The sequence below is a fragment of the Emys orbicularis genome, chromosome 10 (genome assembly GCF_028017835.1).
Source record: "Emys orbicularis isolate rEmyOrb1 chromosome 10, rEmyOrb1.hap1, whole genome shotgun sequence".
In the NCBI taxonomy this organism is placed as follows: domain Eukaryota; kingdom Metazoa; phylum Chordata; order Testudines; family Emydidae; genus Emys; species Emys orbicularis.
The window spans coordinates 270,365-292,598 of record NC_088692.1 but is presented as its reverse complement, the minus strand read 5'-3'; the positions used below and the strand labels follow the sequence as shown (position 1 = coordinate 292,598).

At 41.3% G+C, this 22,234-nt stretch overlaps 1 protein-coding gene across 2 annotated transcripts in view; it reads left to right on the top strand.

Annotated features, from left to right (window-relative positions):
* The window catches only part of PDPK1 (3-phosphoinositide dependent protein kinase 1), a 143,435-nt gene extending 121,498 nt beyond the window's left edge, over positions 1–21,937 (top strand). For both annotated transcript variants that reach the window (XM_065412559.1, XM_065412558.1), the window contains 2 exons: positions 8,882–9,007; positions 19,539–21,937. In XM_065412559.1, coding sequence (XP_065268631.1) covers positions 8,882–9,007; positions 19,539–19,568 — 156 coding nt within the window. In that variant the 3' untranslated portion in view covers positions 19,569–21,937. The remainder of the gene's footprint in view (positions 1–8,881; positions 9,008–19,538) is intronic.
* Positions 21,938–22,234: the final 297 nt, after the last annotated feature.

Genomic DNA, 22,234 nt, shown 5'->3' with positions numbered 1-22,234 from the left:
GTCATTGGAACAAATTTTTTCCAGACTTTAAATCGTTCTTATAGCTTTTTTCTGAACTCCTCCAATTTTTCAACATCCTTTTTAAGTGTAGATACCAGAACTGGGCACAGCATTCTAGTAGTGGTTTTAGCAGTGCTGTAATATTACTTTTCTGCTCCGGCTTGATATGTTCTGCCATCACATCTCAATTCTGACCTTGTACCTGGTTCCCACTGTTACTGTTTTGGGCTCTCCACATATTACTGCTGATGCACCTCAATCTTGACCTGTACTTTTCCACTCCAGGGTCTCTCTTAAGCAAACACTCCAAATTGTGCAGTGATTTGTGATCTGCACAAGTGCATCTTATCGGTGCTGGAAAACATAGCTGCACTGGTTCAGTGTAGTGCTAATGTAGCCCAGTATCGGGGGCACTCCAGCAATTATTATATTAGTGTAGAAAGTGCACTGTAGAGCTAGGTGGAAAATGCTATGTATTTTCAGTGAAATTTTTTGAATTAATAAAAATTGTTAACTTTTTTCCTGGAATTTTTGGGGGGTTGTTTTTCATTCCTATGCCACTTTTCTCTCCCTTATATTTCCAGCGGGGAGAAATGCAGAAAGGCAGGGATTAGGAGGAGAGATCGAAAACTGGGAAAGCCATTTCTCATTAGTGAACCAGGTGGAGGGCATAGATATTTGACTGTTTTGTCTATGCCGCAGTTTCCTACCTGCTCTATACTGATGCTTTCACTGTTCTTGCGATTGCTGCAGCTCCTCTGGTGCTTGAACAATGAAGGGAGATACGTTGAGAATTCTCAGTGGATGCACGCGAGGTGGGAAAGGGCCTTCTAATGTACCTTTGGAGAGGCTGTAAAATAAAAAACTCAATAATAATGGGGGATTTCAACTATTCCCATATTGTCTGGGTACGTGTTACCTCAGGACGGGATGCAGAGATAAAGTTTCTTGACGCCTTAAATGACTACTTCTTAGAACAGCTAGTCCTGGAACCCACAAGAGGAAAGGCAATTCTTCATTTAGTCCTAAGTGGCACACAGGATCTGGTCCAAGAAGTGCATATAGCTGAATCACTTGGTAATAGTAACCATAATGTAATAAAATTTAACATCCCTGTGAAGGGAAAAACACCAAAGCAGCCCTCCATGATAACATTTAATTTCATAAAGGGAATCTACAGAAAAATGAGGGCATTAGTTAAACAGAAATTAAAAGGTACCATGTCAAAAGTGAAATCTCTGCAAGCTGCATGGAAAATTTTTAAAGACTCCATAATAGAGGCTCAATTTAAATGTATACCCCAAATTAAAAAACATAGTAATAGGACCAAAAAAGCGCCACCATGGCTGAACAGCAAAGTAAGAAGCAGATAGAGGCAAAAAGGCATCCTTACAAAGTGGAAGTTAAATCCTATTGAGGAAAACAGAAAGAAGCATAAACTCTGGCCAGTGAAGTGTAAAAATATAATTAGAAAGGCCAAAAAAGCATTTGAAGAACAGTTAGCCAAAGACTCAAAAAGTAACAGCAAAAAAATTAAGCACATCAGAAGCAGGAAGCCTGCTAAGCAACCAGTGGGGCCACTAGACGATCAAGATGCTAAAGGAGCATTCAAGGACGATAAGGACATTGTGGAGAAACTAAATTAATGCTTTGCATTGGTCTTCACGGCTAAGGATGTGAAGGAGATTCCCAAACCTAAGCCACTCTTTTTAGGTGACAAATCTGAGGAACTGTCCCAGATTGAGGTGTTGTTAGAGGAGGTTTTGGAATAAATTGATAAATTAAACACTGTGGATAGGATGGTATTCACCCAAGAGTTCTGAAGGAACTCAAATGTGAAATTTGCAGAACTATTAACTGTGGTATGTAAGCTATTATTTAAATCAACTTCTGTACCAGATGACTGGAGGATAGCTAATGTGACACCAATTTTTAAAAAAGACTCTAGAGGCGATCCCGTCAATTACAGGCCAGTAAGCCTAACTTCAGTACCAGGCAAATTGGTTGAAACTATAGTAAAGAACAGAATTATCAGACACACAGATGAACATGCTTTATTGTGGAAGCATCAACATGGTTTTCATAAAGGGAAATCATGCCTCACCAATCTACTAGAATTCATACTTAGATTTTCAGAAAGTCTTTGACAAGGTCCCTCACCAAAGGCTCTTAAGCAAAGTAAGCTGTCATGGGATAAGAGGGAAGGTCCTCTCATGAATCAGTAGCTGGTTAAAAGATAGGAAACAAAAGGTAGGAATAAATGGTCAGTTTTCAGAATGGAGAGAGGTAAATAGTAGTCTCTCCCAGGGGTCTGTATTGGGACCAGTGCTGTTCAACATATTCATAAATTATCTGGAAAAAGGTGTAAACAATGAGGAGGCAAAATTTGAAGTCATTGTGGACAGGTCTCTGAAAACATCCACTCAATGTGCAGCGACAGTCAAAAAACCTAACTGAATGTTGGGATTCATTAGGAAAGGATAAGACAGAAAATATCATATTGCCTCTATATAAATCCATGGTACGTCCACATCTTGAATACTGTGTTGCCCCATCTCAAAAAAGTTGTATTGGAATTGGAAAAGGTACAGAAAAGGGCAACAAATTATTAGCGGTATGGAACAGTTTCCATATGAAAATTAGTAAGACTTGGACTTTTCAGATTAGAAAAAAGACAGTGAATGGGGTGATATGATACTGTAGAGGTCTATGAAATCATGTCTGGTGTGGAGAAAGTAAAGAAGTGTTATTTACTCCTTCTCATAACACAAGAACTAGGGGTCACCAAATGAAATTAATAGCAGGTTTAAAACAAACAAAAGGAAGTAGTTCTTCACACAAACACAATCATCCTGTGGAACTCTTTTTCCAGAGGATGTTGTGAAGGCCAAGACCATGACGGTTCAAAAAAGAACTAGATAAATTCATGGAGGATAGGTCCATCAGTGACTATTAGCCAGGATGGGCAGGGATGCAAAACCATGCTCTGAATTGTCCCTAGCCTCTGTTTGACAGAAGGTGGAAATGGGTGACAGGATGATCACTTGATTACCTGTTCTGTTCATTCCCTCTGAAGCACCTGGCATTGACCATTGTCAGAAGACAGGATACTGAGCTAGATGGACCATTCCTCTAACCCAGTATAGCCATTCTTATGTTGTTGTTTTTTTTAAATAGTCCCAATACAAACACTTGTGAGATAGCAACAGCTATGAGTTTTCTGTTTTCATGCTTCTTTCCGTAGAAGATTTTAGTGTCAAAGTCTTGTCTTGCACTGCCAGAAATCCATTTTTGTTAATCCCAAATGTTGTCATGTTAACAATTGTCATTGAACAACTTTCCAAGGGATGCTGGGGATTCTCCGTCACTTGAAGTCTTTAAATCAAGATTGGATGTCTTTCTAAAGGATATTCTGTAGCTCAGACAAAAAATTATGGGCTTAATGCAGGAACCATTTGGTAAATATTATATGTCCTGTGTAATGCAGGTGTCAGACTAGATGATCATTTTAGTCTTTTCTGCCCTTAAAATCCATTAATCAGTCTCTCCCCTTAACTGATTTCCCAGAATCACAATTGTGCCACAGTGCATGGGCATATTGAATCTGCCCTAACTTTTACTGTTTAAATGTTGATAGACAAAACCTTGGAAAACTTTCTCCTGTAAAATAATCTTGGTGTATACAACAATTCATGAGCTACCTTGACAGTTTGGGGAGCAACCTATGGTTAAAGCAGGGGTGGGCAAACTACAGGCCGCGTGTGGCCCATCAGACGTTTTAATCCAGCCCTCGAGCTCCCACCAGGGAGTGGGGTCTGGGGCTTGCCCTGCTCTGGCCCTCCAGCCGGGGAGCAGGGTCAGGGGCTTGCCCTGCTCTGTGCAGCTCCCAGAAGCAGCAGCATGTCCCCCTTCTGTCTCCTGTGTGTAGGGACAGCCAGGGGGCTCCACACGCTGCCCTCTCTCCAAGTGCTGCCCCTGCAGCTCCCATTGGCCGGGAACCATGACCAATGGGAGCGGCCTGGCCATGCCTCCACGTAGGAGCTGGAGGGGGGGGACGTACCTCTGCTTTCGGGAGCTGCTTGAGGTAAGCGCCGCCCAAAGCCAGCATCCCTGACCACCTCTTGTGCGCCAACCCCCTGCCCTGATCCCCCTCCGAACCCCTCAGTCCAAGCCCAGAGCCCCCTCCTGCACCGCAAACCCCTCATCCCCGTCCACACCCCCAGTCAGAGCCCTCACCCCAACCCCAATTTCGTGAGCATTCGTGGCCTGCCATACAATTTCCATACACAGATGTGGCCCTCGGGCCAAAAAGTTTGCCCACCCCGGGTTAAAGGTTGTATATATGGGCAGTGAATGCAGCTATTCCACGCAATAAAAGAGTATGACTTTAAAATGGTAAGTACTGACAGAGATTAAAGGGTTGGTGGGGGGAAGCATCTTTCCCTACTGCATGCATGCACATATACAATCTGAGTCCTGCTTTGAAACTTTAAATAGGAGTCAGAGGTTCTTGCTCTCAGTTGAGGATGCTTGTGTACCTACCTAGTATCTAATCAAAAGGTCTCTTGTGAGGGCAGTGGTTTAGGAGTGAGCTATTCTAACAATGGATGGAAACCTCTCATTAACACAAGTTCATGTCCATAAGCAGCACAGTGCATAAGTCTACACCAGAAAAGGCACAAGCAGAAGTGAAATTCCTTTTGAGAAGGACAGGGCTTTAAAATCAATGAGTTCCCAAGACCAAACAACTCCTTGTGGTAAACACTCTGGAGTTAAGCTTTTAGCACACTCTTGGTGCTATACAAACAATACATTCTCAGCAGCATACATATGCACAGCTTTGCTTGTATAAGCACTTTACAAGGGTGTAACACAGGCCAGCTTCAAAGAATCCATGTTTAATAAACATTACAAACAGCATGTACCTTGAGGCTCTATAAATATACAAACTAATCAGTAATATGATGATTAGCCCATCCAGACTTACCACAATCAACAAAATAAAAACTACTATCCTGCTGGTTAATATCCCCCTGACCAACCATCAGCACACCTTCTCACTAAAAGCATGCCCAGAAGGTCAGCAAATTTGGGCTGTTTCAAAGCATGAGGGGAAGCAAAACTGAGTTAAAAGCCCTCCTAGAGAGTTCACTGTCACCAGATCCATTCTGTATTAAACCAGGGGGCCTGGTGGTTGAGGCACTTCTGATAACTGGCACGTCTATTTTCAGAGAATACATTTATTTTTGCTGACCCTCAGTGAGCAATGAGGTATTTCTCACTTTACAGGCAGAATAGTTGCTGCAGTTGTAAACCTAGCTGATCTGACATCTGGCCCTTCACACTCCCCAGAATAAGAAGTCATTTTGCAAGAAGACAATTGGCTGTCTATAGGACTTTATTTTTTAAATCCTTTGGGAAGTTGGGATATCTCTAATCTTGTTTTAACGTGTATCAAGCCACTTAATGCTTTTGTGCTTTCAAAGTAAAGTTGTTTAAGTTATTTTAAAATAAAGGGTTTTTTAAATATTCTTTCTGGTTTGAGAAACTGGTTATTCTATGTGTGTTGTACAGTAATCATTTTGCATCAGTTTAACTGTTCTTATTGCTCAGTTTTGAGGTTTGGGCCAAAAACTTGCTTTACATTCCAAAGATTTGTGCAGTGTCTTCTTTTGACTGGAAACAGAGTTAACTGGTCACTAATGTGTATGGAATTCTTTCTTTCTTCTTAATGTTCAATTGTCTTGCGAGTGGGCTGTGTAATTTAATCTCTTAATCTTGGCAGCCTCTTTCCAAGGCAGGGTACGGCAGACTTTTTTAGTTCATTCTATATGGCTGAAAAATCAAGGTGCCTTATGTTTTACTGTGTGATTCCCTGTCAGTCACTTAGACATTCTTGATATAAGTAGCAGAGTATTCATTGGGGAAAGCTGGTATGCCTGGACATGTTGAGATAAATAACACCATTAAATTCTCCAGGAATGTTTAAATTACTTGTTTTCTGTAACTTCATTAGAAATACTTTGGTGGAAAAGGTATCACCTTATTTTTAGCAGATTTAATTTTATTCATGCTCTGGTCTACTGGATATTCTCTGACTACATATGCATAGTTGAGATGTATAAAAGCACCAGGAGCGTGTGGTGGCGGGATGGTTACTGACAAGCACTTCTGGCAAGTGACAGTTATAAAAGGTTTCAGAGTAGCAGCCGTGTTAGTCTGTATCTGCAAAAAGAATAGGAGTACTTGTGGCACCTTAGAGACTAACAAATTTATTTGAGCATAAGCTTTTGTGGGCTACAGCCCACTTCTTTGGATGCATAGAATGGAACATATATTGAGGAGATATATATACACATACAGAGAGCATGAAACGGTGGGAGTTGTCTTACCAACTCTGAGAGGCCAATTAAGTAAGAGAAAAAGCTTGTTTTTTCTCGTACTTAATTGGCCTCTTAGAGTTGCCACAAGTACTCCTGTTTATTTTAGTTATAAAAGGGTTAATTTTGAGGCAGTGGTGAATCTCATATCCTGTATCTTTGCTGTTTAAATGTAGTTGACCTTTTGAAACAGTGTCCCAGGTAAAAGATTTTGCAAGCCCTGGTTATGTTTGTCTGTCTAGGTACTTACACAGCCCCTTTACTATAGTATCCTAGCTCCTGGATATTTCTGTTCTGCCACTCCACATGGGTACAAGGAAGCTTTGTTTTTTACCATTAATACTGTGTTGGGGCTGCTTTCAGCTCAGTTATCTCCTCCCTCTGCCTGTATGGGTAAACAGCCTAATTCCTGATGCCCTGACCATGTTCTAGCCCAAGATTCCATTGTTACGTATCTCAGACTGGGTGCAGGAGCATCCATCAGGTCCTTTAATATCTCTGTGGCTCCCCTGAGCTAATGGAAATAAACTGTTTTTAGAACAATAATTTTTTTGGCTGTTTCAAATGATGCTGCTCTGAACAGCAGGAAAACTGAACCTTTGCTCCTGGACATATACCAGGAGCACTTTAATAATTAAATGGACATTAATCAATGGTACTTTATAGCTAAATTTGGCATATTGGGATTGAAAATAGAGATACTGCAAACTGGGGACAGAAGGCTGTTAGTACATGTCTGTGGCAGTTTGGCTGATGGATTTGGTGAAATTTATGACTGCATAGGGTGGATCTAGAGCAGGGATGGGCAAACTACGTCCCGGGAGCCACATCCGACCTTTCAGACATTTTAATCTGGCCCTCAAGCTCCTGACAGGGAGCAGGGTCCGGGGCTTGCCCTGCTCTGGTGCTCCAGCTGGGGAGCGGTGTCGGGGGTTTGCCCCGCTCCACACGTGCCATGGCTCCGCATGGCTCCCGGAAGCAGCAGCATGTTCCCCCCTCTGGCTCCTATGCATAGGGACAGCCAGGGGGCTTTGCACACTGCCCCCGCCCCAAGTGCGGCCCCCACAGCTCCCATTGGCTGGGGACTGCGGCCAATGGGAGCTGCAGGGGTGGCACCTGTGGATGGGGCAGTGCGCAGAGCCGCCTGGCCATGCCTCCACGTAGGAGCTGGAGGGGGGACATGCCGTTGTTTCTGGGAGCTGCTTGAGGTGAGCGCTGCCCAGAGCCTGCACCCCTGACCCCCTCACCTGCCCCAACCCCCTGCCCCAGCCTTGATCCCCCCCCCCTCCTGCCCTCCAAACCCCTTGGTCCCAGCCTGGAACACCCTCCTTCACCCTCATCCCTAGCCCCACCCCAGAGCCCGCATGCCCAGCCAGAGCCCGCACCCCAACCCCCTGCCCCAGCCCGGAGTCCCCTCCCACACCCTGAACTCCTCATTTCTGGCCCCACCCCAGAGCCCACACCCCCAGCTGGAGCCCTCATCCCCTCCCACACTCTAACCCCCAATTTCATGAGTATTCATGGCCTGCCATACAATTTCCATACCCAGATGTGGCCCTCGGGCCAAAAAGTTTGCCCACCCTGATATAGAGGGTCTGTGCACCAGACAGTTTTGCTGGTCTTTTGTCAGCAGTAGCTGCATAACAGTACCACACGTGTCATTTTATCTGTAATTTAGAAATGTACTTTGCAAAAAAAATTCCTGCATCTGGTTTGATTCAGCAGCTGGTTAAGGCTTGATGAGTAAATCCTTTGACCTTAGATATTTTCTTCTGCACTATGCAACTATCACCATCAGAGCAGACTGCACTTTGAGATAAATTGTCCTTGTTCAGTTTTAAGGCTTCTAGCAGTTTATAAATAAGCAACATTTCATTTCAAGCATATAACTTTCACTTGTAATGCTACCTTAACCAACTTCCCTGTAACAATACATTTGAATTTTGAAAGTTGGTCCTCGAGTCCCACCATTCTGTTTGTCTTGTTTTTTCAGTCAAATGCTAACTTTTGCCTCCTGCTCTAAATATCTCTGTAAATTCCGAATAGAAGCATAGGGTCATTCTGTGAGTAAAATAGCAGGTCTCTCTTCAGGGCAGAGTGCTCTCTGCATGCAGTTCCTTGCTTGTCTAAACCCCACCCGCACTATCACGCCACACACAGATTTTTTTTTTAAATAACTTTCGGAGGAAAGGGGGGAGTGTTCAGGTGTCTGAAATGCAATGGGAGCAGGCGGCTTCCCCCATTGATTGCCCCTGTAAGATTTTGCCTAAGCACTCAGGGTACTATTAGCAATACCACCCTTACACTAGTAGACTCATAGACCTTTAAATGGAACAGCTACATTAACCCTGACATCTGAAGTTGGCATCTGTTTGCATTAATGTGGGAGCTCATGCTCAAAATACAGCCAACACCTTATGGAGTGTTAAAGCCAAAGTTGAGGAAACTGATAGCAATTGTTTTGTGCAGAAATACCCCTAAGCCTTTCTCTCCTCTTTCAGTTGGTCAGTATTGGTTCTTCCTATAACTATGGAAATGAAGATCAGGCTGAATTTCTGTGTGTTGTCTCAAAGGAGCTGCATAATACCCCCTACGGCACAACCAGCGAGCCCAGCGAAAAAGCAAAGGTAAGATGCTGGGCATGGGAGGGAGGAAATGAAAGATGTCAGTCAAAGCAATTAGACTCAGCTATTATTCAAAAGAAGGTTGAGCATAGTGTGTAATCTGCTTGCCATCTCTCCTTAAGGTCGGTAATGGTTCCCTTTTCATTGTGCATGAGAATATAAACTGTACCAGTTAAAGTAACTCTAATTGTCAGTATGACTCTCACACATTACAAAACAAGAACTTTAAATGTGCTACTTAGTATTCTCCATGACTCCCATGCTCTTATCTGACTTCTTAGTGAGTGCCTCCTTTTGAGAATATGCATATTTGGGTTATCAGACAGTAGATAGACTTTGATTCTGCCACCAGTACAGATGATGGATGTTTTCTGTGCTTATCTGAGTCAGGATACAGAAGTTTCGCAACCAGGAATGTGAATATGACATATTCTGTCTGAAAAGTATTGTCATATGCAATAAGCTATAAAAGTCTTCCCATTAGATGAAGTCCTTTACTTGTAATGTGTTGTGCTAGCTTGCAGCTTTCAGGGTTCCATTAGATCTTGCTTGTGTGATCTGTTGACTTTCAGGGAAAATAACTATGGAAGACAGTGTGTGACATGACTGACTCATAGTTGGCCCTGACCAAATGGAAAATGAATTGCACTGTTCCTCCCCTCAATGTGCACTGTACATTTTACAACATGGTTGATGGGGAGATGGAAACACTAATAATTGGTTAGTAGTAAAACTAGTCATCTTTATACAAAAAAGTTTGCCACTCATTTCTCATTTTTATTGGTTTAAATTGAAAACAGCCAAAGTAAAACTTAGCACAACTTTTCAAGAGTCAGCTTTAAAAAATAAACACTGAAAAAAGCCCCCGAAGACTGATCTGGAACTTCCAATGGCAGATAGTATCCTGCTCACATTGTTTATTGTAAACTACTGTCTGCTTCTGGTTACTACTGCTTTTCATGCTGTCCACAGCTCATTTCTTGGTTGTGCACAGCAGCAGTTTGGAAAGCAGCATTTTTGTGTGTGGATACCCACAGTGGGTATGTAAGGTACAAGTAATGAGATTTATTTCATAAAGCTTTTGAGTATTTTAAAACTTTTTTTGTTTCATTGCTAGTGAAATGGCTAATTTCTGCTGAAATGTATTTTATCGTAATTCAGATAAACTTATTTTAAACCCTATAAGAAGTTAATATCGCCAAAAATAAAAAGTGAACATGTAAAACTGTAAAATCCTACATATGGATCACTCCCTGAACCCATGTGTAAGCCCACTGACCTCATGCTGCCTGAAAGAAACGGAAAAGCTGATAAGTTATATGTCGGTGTGGTATTTAAGCAACAAGTGTGTGGTATTTTAAGCAATGTGTGTGAGTATTTTAATTGCATCCTTATCCCTCACTGTTCATCATTTGCTTGTTGTCTTAGTTTGTAAGCTCTTCAGGGCTGGGATATGTGCACCACCAAGATAAAAATAATAAAGCAAAAACTGGAAGTACTGACCATAATGCATATCTTTATAAGGGACTTCAGTGACTCTTCTGCAACAACATGCTTCAGAAGGACCCAGAGTTTGACTGGATGCTAGGCTAATAGAAAATGTGTAGAATACCAAACCAAACAGTGTTGGGGTCTAAAGAGGAGGGACTAGTCCAGAACAAGTACAGTGCAGCTCTTGGCCATTCAGACATTTAAGAGATGCCAGCATTTATACTCTCTGCAGTGAAATTCACAGGCTTGGTAGAGGACCTCTGAAGAACGCTGCTGTGTCTCAAATGCTCATCCGGAATCTTGATGCACAGAAGGGAGTCGTGTACTCGAAAGAATGAGCACAGTGGGAAATAGCATGAGATTAGAACAGTAAGAGTTAGTTAAAAACCAAGAGTAAGCATAGTCCTGTTGCTTGGCTGAAAATACACAGTTGGAAGCTCTCTCTCTGATACCAAATAAAGTCATTTTGAAAGGAAAGTGAGTGAAAAAAACCCCCAGAAATTAGCAGACTTTTGTTTCACTATGCATTGGCCAGTGGGGGTTGGGGTGGGAGAGTTGTCTTTACCAGACTTGAGCTCACATCAAAATGCAGGAAGAAGTTTGGAGAGAGAATTTATTGGAATCATAACTACATAAACTTTCCTGTTGGTGCAACTGTTGGACAGGGTGTTCTAAACTAAAGGGCATGTCAGGGAACAGGATGTGAGTAGTGGGGTAGGGACTGTGGACAGGTGCAAGAGGGGAGCTTTTTGAAGTTTCCTTTTAATATACGTACTGTTAACAGAGTATTTGGGGGTGGGAGGGTTGTGGGGTTTTTTGTTTTGTTCTGTTTTTTTAAATCTCTTTGGGTTGGAAGGTACTAGAATGTTGAGTCAGAACTGTTTCTTGGGGTCTGTCCTCTTGACAGATGGATTTTTCAAGCCAGTTTAGCCTCAAATTCATAATCTGCTAAACTGTGTCTGATTTAACCTTCAACAACTTGTTATTCCATTGAAACGATAATGAAGGTCACCCAGAATTACATATTGACAAATGTTTAGGTGGCTCTGATCGACGCTGCTGTGAAGGGGAAAGCACAAGAACCCTTGTGTCATGACATCTAAAGAAAACTATCAGTACAGATATGAAAGGGCCATTGTATTTAATTCTGCATTATCCACCAGATTACCAGAATCTTTATTAATAGTGGTGGGTTTACAAACCAGAAAAAAACATGTTGGGAGCAGCCCCAGCTGATCTGGCTCTTCCAGTTTTTCTTTCTTTTTCTGGTGTTTTTTTTATCTGGTATTCTCTTCATGGAGGACACAATTTGCCTAAATAAGATAGAACAAGAAACAAAATAGCAACTAAAACTTGAAAGTAGTTTTTCCAAAGGTACTAAAAGCTTCCCCAGTGACAGGTATTCTACATTATTGACTTTCTCCAAAAGTGACATGCTAGTAATACTGAGCAATACACTGGTGAACTTCAAGCAATGGCAGTGAAGTCTGGTAAGTGAAGATTTTGCTGCCATGTGAATTACAGCTGTAAAATAACTTAAAATGTGCTCCTCTATGAGATAGCATTACACAGTGATAAGTATATACACTGACTCTTGAATCTTACACTATGAGGTATTTCCCATGAAGAGAACTTAGCATGTACCCTTCTTTTTAATTATTTCCTACTTTGGAAGAAACAACTCTGAGCATTCTGAAAGGCCATCTGTTTTCAGAACACCCCTCAAATGCAACTAACCTCTCACCCTTGTGTTTGCAAAATCCATACAGGAACCCTCCCAAAATAAGCCCTACACTGAATGTACATAACCCAGGACTTGGACTACATCATGGGGAATTAGTAAGGAAAATAGCCTTACCTTAGTCAGGCTTCCAAGGACTGTGAGCATGAGTGTTATGTAAAGTATTTAGATTCCTTTCTGAACAGTTTATTCATTTTTTGCCATTTCGCTGCTGATTTGGATTTCTGTTCAAGCTCATTTTCATTCTGGCTTCTGCAGATTCTAATTGTAGTTTACTAAACTCTTCAACTTCTGTTTTAAGTAAAACTTAAAATGGGCCAAGTTCAGTAGAACAATAACAGTCACAACCTGAAGAAGAGCTCTGTGTAAACTCGAAAGCTTGTCTCTCTCACCAACAGAAGTAGGTCCATTAAAGATATTACTTCACCCATCTTGTCTCTCTAGTATCCTGGGATGAACATAGCTATATCACCACTGCATAGGCACAACCTAAACAGTATATCTACCAGCTTGCCCAAAAGTTGGATCTCTTGTGGGGTTTGAGGAAGCAATGCCACTCAGCCATTGCCTTTCTCTGAGTCTTATTATTGATAGCTGGAATGGACATGTAACTTTCTAATGTAGCTGGGAGGAGTAAACTAACCCCTTTGAGCCAATTACTTAAACTGTTTCAATGGCATTGTTTGTTAAGCAGAGCACTTGTGGGGCAGCTTGTGTTTCTCTGAGCTCTCCATTCCCAAATCCACTTGGTTTCCCTGCCCACTTTCTTGAGGTGCTCGATTAGGAGGGGATGATGTTCCTCCTGATGTCTGCCTCTAAAGCTAAGCTTCCAAGTGTTAAGAGTCCACAGACACATGGAGCCAGTTGCAGAGTTCACAAGTTTCAGGTACCATATGTAGCATCAGCTGTCTCATTACATAGTGTTCCCTTTCATTGTGTCAAATGAATGCTGAACTGAATGGAACCATTAGCAGTAATCTGCTGATACCTGGGGCAGTGGGGAAAACTAATTTTCCTGCTATTTATAATTATCCTGCTTTTAAATTGTCTGGTATCTTATTGCCTTATGAAGAATTGGGTTAAAGTAAAATAGCCTCACGTACCTCAAGTGTAAGTGGATTGTACTTTGCATTGGCTCTGACTCACTTGCAATCTTTTCTTTTCCCTCCCTTTCTTTACACTTGCTGCATGCCATTCAGAGCGAGGATGAAGAGACGGATTACGATATGAATGACTCAGATTAAGTGTAAATGTCATGGTGAGCATTAGCTGCCCTAGGACTTCACCCACACGCTTTCCTCTGCCCCATCTACCACCTACCCCTCACCAGTACCATCCTCTGGCTAGTCCTAGTGGTGTATTTGTTCTATAGTCATAGTTGCCTTTATTCCTAGTGTCAGGTGAAAATCACAGTGGTAGAAATGGTAATAGACAGTATGATCTGTTGCACAGATGGTGATGACATGACAAGACCTGTACTGGCTCTTGTGCCTTTTTACATAAGTAACACTGGCATTATCAGTCCTTTTAAAGCTATTCTGAGAGAGGGGAAATGCTTTATACAGATTCTAGGGGAAAACATTTTTAGACCGAAATGGTTCTATGTTTTTGTTACATGTCCTATTTTTTCTCTTGTCTTATATTTTGTGAATAATGGCAGCTAATAAAAATCTTCAGTAAATGTCTGATTTGGCAACATATTAAGAGGCTTGTCCATCTGAAGTATGTTATCCAAGGATGGTCCTATTAAAGCACAATATAGGGAGTCTGCAGGTCTGCATTCTTTTCTCCACTTTGCCTCAGTCCCTCTGTATGAATATAGACAAGTCACTTAACTTCTGTGCTCCAGTTTCCACAGGTCTAAAATGGAAAAAACCTCACTGGGGAGAGGCCAAGTCCTAATTAACTGAGTGTAAAGTGCTTTGAGGAACCTAAATGGACAGTGCTATTGAAATTCAAATTATGATGATGAATTACCAAGGAGTGACCTTACAATGCTTGAAGCAGTGCATGGAGAATAATTAATGTTTTTGTTGACAATCGTTTCTATTTTAAGTCTGCTGTTGCTTATATCTATTACTTGCTGCTCATCAGGACTCCAATACTGAAAAGCCCAGGTGAAGTCACTGGAATCTGATGGTATTCAGCATCTTACAGGATCATACTCCAAATCCTTTCTTACCTGTACCTTTGGAAAGGCAGCCTTTTTACAAATAACTTCAGTACTGCTTGCATATGGGTTGGAAAAGATAAATGTATCTTGCGGTAATAAAATGTTTGAAAAGCGTGCATGGGGAAGGTTGCCTACTTGTGCAAAATCTAAGCTTTTCATTTTTTTTAATTAAATGATTTGTCCTTATGGTCAGTATGAAACTTCCATATATCACATGAGTATAAACTCAGGGACTCTACAAACAGGCAGCTCAGAGTTTCCCTAAGTGGCACAGTGAATACTGACCAGCATCTGTCAGTTCTTACTCCTGTTCAGAATCCTGTGGGCAGCAATGAAAATAAGAACCAAGAGGCATTCAAATGTGTCGGCAGCTACTAGCAGGAGGCTAGTATGAAAATAAAGCCACTGAGCAGAGTCCAGGGGCAGCACCCTTATCCCAACACTTTCCTCTAGCCAAACAGATTGGCTGGGAGAAACAGTTGCTTTCTCACCAGGTTGTTGCCCTGGACAGTTCCCCCTATACCCTCTGCCCCTTATCTCATATAGGTCTGTGGAATTAATTATCTGGGTAATGGTCACCTTGTAAAATTTCCATACCTTTTTTGTGAGGGGATGGTAGGGCAAATGAATGACATAGGGAAAGAGTGGGAGATTGATGGGATAAGCTAGGAAAGAGAAGTACAGTGTGTGCACATAAAATGTGAGAGAGACACACATTTGTGGGGTATATGGAAGAAAAGAAACCCAAATGTACAGGGCAGGAGGTAGAGCTCATAGTGAAGAGAAAGAGAGGTTAGGAGATGGAGAATGAGAGAAGGTATAGAGGAAACACTTTGAAGATGGCTTGAGAAACATCACCATGATCTGTTACAGGAAAGAGAAAGTGAAGTGAAGCCATGTAGGAAAATGCCTAACCAAAAGCAAGAAAAGGGTGGGGGGGTATGCGTGTGCTGTTGATTGTGATCTGCTTTACACAGAATTAAATGTTGTGCTAAAGTTACAAGTGACATGCAATTCACTCACTCCTATTATCTCCCCGTGGCACATCATAATAGCTTAGTTTCCTGTGGGATGTAATACGTACATCTGGGTTTGGGTTTAGTGTGCAGGAGCTCGGTGCTGTCAGTGGTCTGACTAGATCAGGGGTCGGCAACGTTTGGCACGCGGCTCGCCAGGGTAAGCACCCTGGCGGCCCGGGCCAGTTTTATTTACCTGCTGACACGGCAGGTTCGGCCGATCGCGGCCCCCACTGGCCGCGGTTCGCCGTCCCGGGCCAATGGGGGCGGCGAGAAGCCGCGGCCAGCACATCGCTCGCCCGCGCCGCTTCTCGCCGCCCCCATTGGCCCGGGACGGCGAACCGCGGCCAGTGGGGGCCGCGATCGGCCGAACTTGCCGCCGCAGCAGGTAAATAAAACTGGCCCGGCCCACCAGGGTGCTTACCCTGGCGAGCCGCGTGCCGAACGTTGCCGACCCCTGGACTAGATCATCCGGTGCTCCCTTCTTGCCTGAACTCTAGGACTCTACAGGTGCAAGCTAAACCGAGATGAGCCATGTTGAATCTGATATGAGTGTCTGCATACACAGGTTTAACTAAATGTGTGATGTTAAACTCAATTAGTTAATCAGTTCAGCACCACTTCTAACCCACTGGGGTTCATCAAATAACTTATTCAACTGATCGTTTTCTTTGTGGTATTCAGTCATGGTGGTCACATTCTGCTTGGTGACTATCATATGGTGGAATGTATTGAATAACATAGCCAATGTCTTTTTCCTGCCAGTTGACCAGCCCTAGTAGTAAGATGCATGCTTTTAAAGTTTGATAGTTAACTTGATTGTATTCTGCTCAGAGTAGGGAGTGCCCTCTTCTGTGTTTTGGAAAATACCATACATGGGTGCTGTTGGCAATATATATAATAAATGTTGATTGATAATATTGCAGTTACAGTACTTAACTGTTCCTCTAACTTTAAGTTGCAAGCAGGCATACTAGCACATGTATTTTTCACCATGGTAAATCCCTTTACTAGCAGTTGTCAAGTAAATTTTCAAGGCCTGACTTTTACTCACTGAATACACTTGTGTTTGCCATGCAGTTTCTTATAGAATGCTTTTAATTAACTAGAAGCACAGGTGGTAAATTTTCTTAACGCTGAAATATGTAGCATTTGCTTTTAATACATACTTTGAAACTTTTCATACTCCATCTAGAAAACCTTTCAAAGGAACTTCATAGTAATACTAGCTGTGATCTCATCTGCTCTCAAACCTAAGCAGGAACAGTATACAGTGTGAATAGGAACCCTCCAACCAGAAAGTAAAATCCAGGTGCTGCAGGAAGTACTGTTGGTGAGTCAATAGATGGCACTTTTCCCTCCAAGGGTATGTCTACACTGTATTTAGATACCTGTGGCTGGTGTGGGCTTGGGCTAAGGGGCTGTTTAATTGCGATGTAGACATTTGGGCTCCTCGCAGAGTCCTAGAGCCTGGGCTATAGCCCGAACGGCTACATCACAATTAAACAGCCCCTTAGCCTGAGTCAGCTGGCACAAGCCAGATATGGGTTTTTAATTGCAGCGTAGACAGACCCTAAATCGTTACTTAACCAAGATCTCCACTGTAGTCCTAGAGAGCACTCTGCCTCTGAAGTTACCTTTTTTAGGAGAAATCATACAACTGAGGGGTCTCACTAATTGTAATCCTTGAAGATCCCAAAGCATTATATACATCAGGAAAGACTATATCCTAATTGGCTGTAATTGATGTGAAAGGCTTATCCATTGTTGGCTGGTTTTGAACTAGAAAAGTTAGTTATTTGCAATATGAAATTCATCTGTAAGTTTAAACGTCAAGTTTTTTGGTATATTCATTAATACGGAGCTTCTGTGCCCTATTAAGCAGCTGCCATGTTCTACCCTGCAAGTATAGAGGGACAGGTGTTTGTATGTGTATTGTAAAGGCCTGTGAAATTCTTTAGGAGGGAAGGTACTACTGAGTATCAGTGTAAGATGTTCATGGTTTAAACATTCTATTCCACTGCAAGTACTAGAGAAGGAACTTCTGCATGACACCAGTGGCTGCCTCTGCCGGGGAATGTGCCTGGCCTGTCATATACCTTCTCCTCGTGATTGGATCAGAAAGCCTTTTCAGCCCCATGAAGGCAGCCACAGGCCAAAAGAGTAAAGCGTCAGGTGTTGCCAATTTCACTGACTAGCAAACAGTGCTCTGTACTTGTCACTGGCATATTTAAAGCTTTGCTTAGTTTGTCTGACTACTATCAAGACTTCCTCCTTAGTTTATTTGTAGGCTTCCCTGTGGTGCTAATCACCATCATAACTGATCTCATCATTACTAATCACCTATTACATGAAAAAACTGAGGCTAGTAACCCGAGACGCTAATCTAAGGTGCTTGGATACCATCATACAAGAATTTAGGGCCCATACTATGGGGTTGAGGTGAAGAGGGTGGCGACAGGAAAGCCAAAACCACCAGAGGGAGCAGAGGAAAAGTGGTGAGCAGATGCCAAGAAGAGACCCTGGATACTTCAGAGGCAAATACTTAAACTCAATTCTCTTCAGAAAATATTTTAAAGTACCAATTTTCAGAATGTGATTTCTGCTGTGCATATTGTAGCAAATGGGCTTTTCTTGGCAAAATGAGTACATCCCCTCTCCCCACACCAGGAGAGGCTCTTCTCACTTTTCACTGCAGGAGAGTAGAATCTTTCAAACAGGATTTCTGTCTTGAGATGTGTGCTACAAAATGGTAGGGAGTTGATATTAATTTAGGTGCACAAGTTTGGGCCACTTTATCTGGATTATAGGCTGGTTATAGAATGGTGTCTTAAGGGCGGAGGAGGTCTCCAATTCATTGTAGTCTGCTCTTACAAACATAGGGTCGCTCAACTGCAATGGGATGGGCCACATGAATCCTGTGAAAGTGTGATTCTTAACATCTCTCTATCCACTAAATTGAACTCACTTCCTTATAAAATTTAACCAATATGCTTCAAAAAACACCGTATCTCTTAATTGTCTGTCTTCTGCTTCACAAAGCATAACAGTATTGGGCAGGAGAGTACCTGGAAAAGTGAACTCCACAAAGTGTCCCATCCCACCAAAAGAAAGATTTGCATATCGACTGTGGCTCTTCACAGATGCAAGAGAAATTGTGCAAGCCAATATATTGCATGAAAATCTATTAAATACTATTGCTCAAACATGAAGATATATCTAAAACATTAACTTAATACATCAGGCTAATAGCTTTCACGTATTAGTAGCCTAACAAATAGTCTCATGGGGTCAAGAATCTGGCTGTTTGTATTTACCATATAACTAATACTGAGGACTGCTTTAAGAGGTCAGGGCAGATACTGTAGGGTTAATGCATCAGCCTACTCTGTATAGGAGTTGATCTAGCCCATGCAAGCTTTTATACTCCTGACCTTCAAACACTGCTTGTTTTTTCACACTATAATCGTGTCCCTGCCAAGGTTTCCTTGGCGCGTTTTGTGCTACTTATGCACGTTTCGTTGCTACTCTAAGTGACACAGGTCATACATAAAACAAGGGAGAGCACAGGAGATGTTACTAAAGCAAGTACAATTTAAAAAATCCCAAGTCTGAAAAAGGCAATTCTCCATTTCCCCTGGTAATGCACAAACTAGGCAGCCTTGCTGCTAGGATCAGAGAAACTGGCTTAGCCCATACACCTACTATCCTTGCAGCTCCTCCTTTACCTTCTTGTGACTTTTAGGAACTCTGTGTTTGGTCTGTGTGCTGTGAACTTTATCGATGACCAGTTGCGCTCATTTGTCTGATTGATCTCTACTTTTACAGCCCCCTTACAATATTAAATAGTCTATCTTTCCTCTTATTAGTGTGACTCAAATACACTAATGGTGATCTTTTGTACAGGTGTGTTAATGAAATTTAATAAGTGATGTATAGCCTATTCTCTGTTTTTCTATATTAAGGCATCAGCTTCAGGAAAGTCCTTAAGCCAGCCCTTCGGGCTTTATCACCTGATTGAAATACAGTGATTTCTTTTACTCTCTGCCCCCCAGGCTTTAGGTCTGATATTGGAAAATTTTCATGTGTGTAATTTTTAACTGTCTCTTTCAGATTTTGCAAGAGCGAGGTTCCAGGATGTGAAGACCATATTGAACACTGAAGAATATTTCTTTTATTCCAAGATGCAGTGAATTATCACATTGAAGAGGCTTGGCTGTGAGAGGAAGAAATCTGCTTTAGATAATTTTCTATTGATCTGGATTGAACCATTTTTGCCTATAAGCTGGTATAGACTGAATTTGCTGGCTGAAAACATCGCAAGATTATTGAATGAGAATAGATGATGTGAGAGATGTGTTAATCTTGGTTCTAGTGCATGGTTGTACTCTCTCATGGGCTGAATTATATTGGTCACATAGAAACAATCATGCACTCATATTTTCCTCTGAGACATGTAGCACTTACATCTGGTGCTGGATGATCCAATGTTGATCAGTTTGAAATTATTTTGGTATTAATAATTGCAAACAGTTAAAGGACACTGTATTTGGTGCTACATATATATTACAGCCCATAAATGCAAATATTTGGGCCTACATAGTTGGTTTTGGAATCAATGACAGCCCCGGTTTACTATCTTATACTGCACATTCCTTATGGCTCAGTGACACATTTTCTATTAGGTAAGAATGGTGTAGGAGATCAAGTGAAACTACCTTGTAAAAAGTTACACCCCAGACAAAAGATTCCCATAAAGAATAGGTGTAAAATACTGACTGGGTTGATGGCTTATTTTAATAGTCAAAGGGAATACTAAACTTGGAGGAAATGTCTTTTGTCTGAATCATCTCTGATGTTTCTGCTGTCAAAATAACTTCGTCCTGCAAAAGTTAAGCTCCAGTCTTAGCCAAATGTTTGAAAGGAAAATCAAAATTTCTTAAATTATTGTCACAACTGAATATCTTGTCTCTTTTGAAATGTTTGTTGCTAACCAAATGTTGTACATTTTAGAAATGCCTACAAGTGTCAAGCTCCTCTTGGATTTTGTTGGGTATTTTTAAGAGCTGGAGTTTGTGTAGTTATATGGCTGGATAGTGTTAGATTCTAATCTCGGTGAATGGGTTTAAAGTTACCCTAAGAGCAAACACAAGCTCACCCAATTAAAAATCTGAATTAATTGCTTTGAATTTTCAGAATGTTTACAGTCCATCTCTCTACATTGTTTCAACTATGCAGTTCTTTATGATGTTTCTAAGAATGCTGCCTGAAAACATTTTCACACAGCTGCGTTAGGACAGGCCTGTGGTAAATGTTAACACACAAGACTGGAGCTTTTTAGTGCATTGTGTTTTAAACAAAACCAGTAGCATGACTTTTTGAAACAGATTCAACTAAATTGATTGTTTAAAACTCTCGATTCTTGCAGCTTCATTGGCTTGCGTAGCTCTAGGTGGAGCAGTGGATGGGAGTTTAAACCGGATTGTCCAAGATGGTCTTGAATTCTAAAAGCATTTTAAACTGTTTCATTAAATAACTTCAGAATTTTTACATATACCATATCCTCTACGAGTAAAATGTGTAATCCTCCACGTGAAAACCAGTTTCTCAAGCATCTTGGGTCTACTATATTTTTTAAGACTTATTGTACATTGATAAGTTTGGCGTAAACAATTTGTAAAATCATTTCTACAAAGCAGGTTATGCAGTGGGCTAAATGTTTTGTTGTGCATCTAATGCTTGAAAGAGTTTGTAAAGCATTTTGCCACTTGGATGCGGTCTGCACAGGAAGCTGCTGACCCCTCCACAATACCACATTAATATGTTTCTTTTTTTAAGATGTTAAGACCTAACTGAATTTACTAAAATGTAATTATTCTGTAGGGGGAAATGTTTATACTTTTATACTTTTTTTGTGTGTGTGTAGGCATCCATATTTTATCAGCCTGAAGTTAATGCCTAAATTTCCCCTAAATAGTAACAGATAATCTTGTGTATCTAAAGATAAGCCTGGCGGTTATTTGTCTTCAAAGGCATTTCCTCTGCTGGAAAGTCACTGGGTTTAAGCACCTTGACACGACCCATGTTCTTTAGGTTCCATGGCTCATGGAATTGTGGCCTTTAAAGCTTCCTATTTTCCTGCTGTGCTCTACAGAGTAAATTCAGCATTGGATTAAATGGCTTTTAATGCCTTTTAATAATTAAAAATGTATATTGATATCATTCCAAAATCTGCATTTTTGTGTGTTGTCTTCTGTTGTTAAACAAAAGAAGGCAGAAGATTTGATTTTCATAAACTACCTGAGATCCTTAAGGATTGCAGAAGCAAAACATGAGTAAGAAACTGAGAAAATTGAAACAACTTGGAGGATATATAAGAAAAGGGGCCACTTTTAGAGAGTGGCGTTTTCACTGGAATACTTTATGGTATAATACATTTGCTTTTTATTTTTTTTGGTGGGATTATCTGCACCCTGGTTTACATTGTCCCTTGTAGTAGCAAAAATGATTTTGGGGAAGAGTTTGAATCATTAACATTTTGCACTTTCTCTGTCTGATACCTCACAGAGCTATTGTCTCTCACTTCAGCAAAAAAAATAATAATAAATTATTAGGCAAATATCTGGTAAATACTTTTGCAAGCTGCTGTAAGAGACCTTGTCAACTAATCTTCTGTTCTTGCTGTTACCCTTATTAATTTCATATTTCTTTAACATCTGAGACATTCACTTAGGTGCATGTACATTAGAACCTCAGAGTTAAGAAAACATTGGAAATGGAGGTTGTTCATAACTCTGAAATGTTCATAA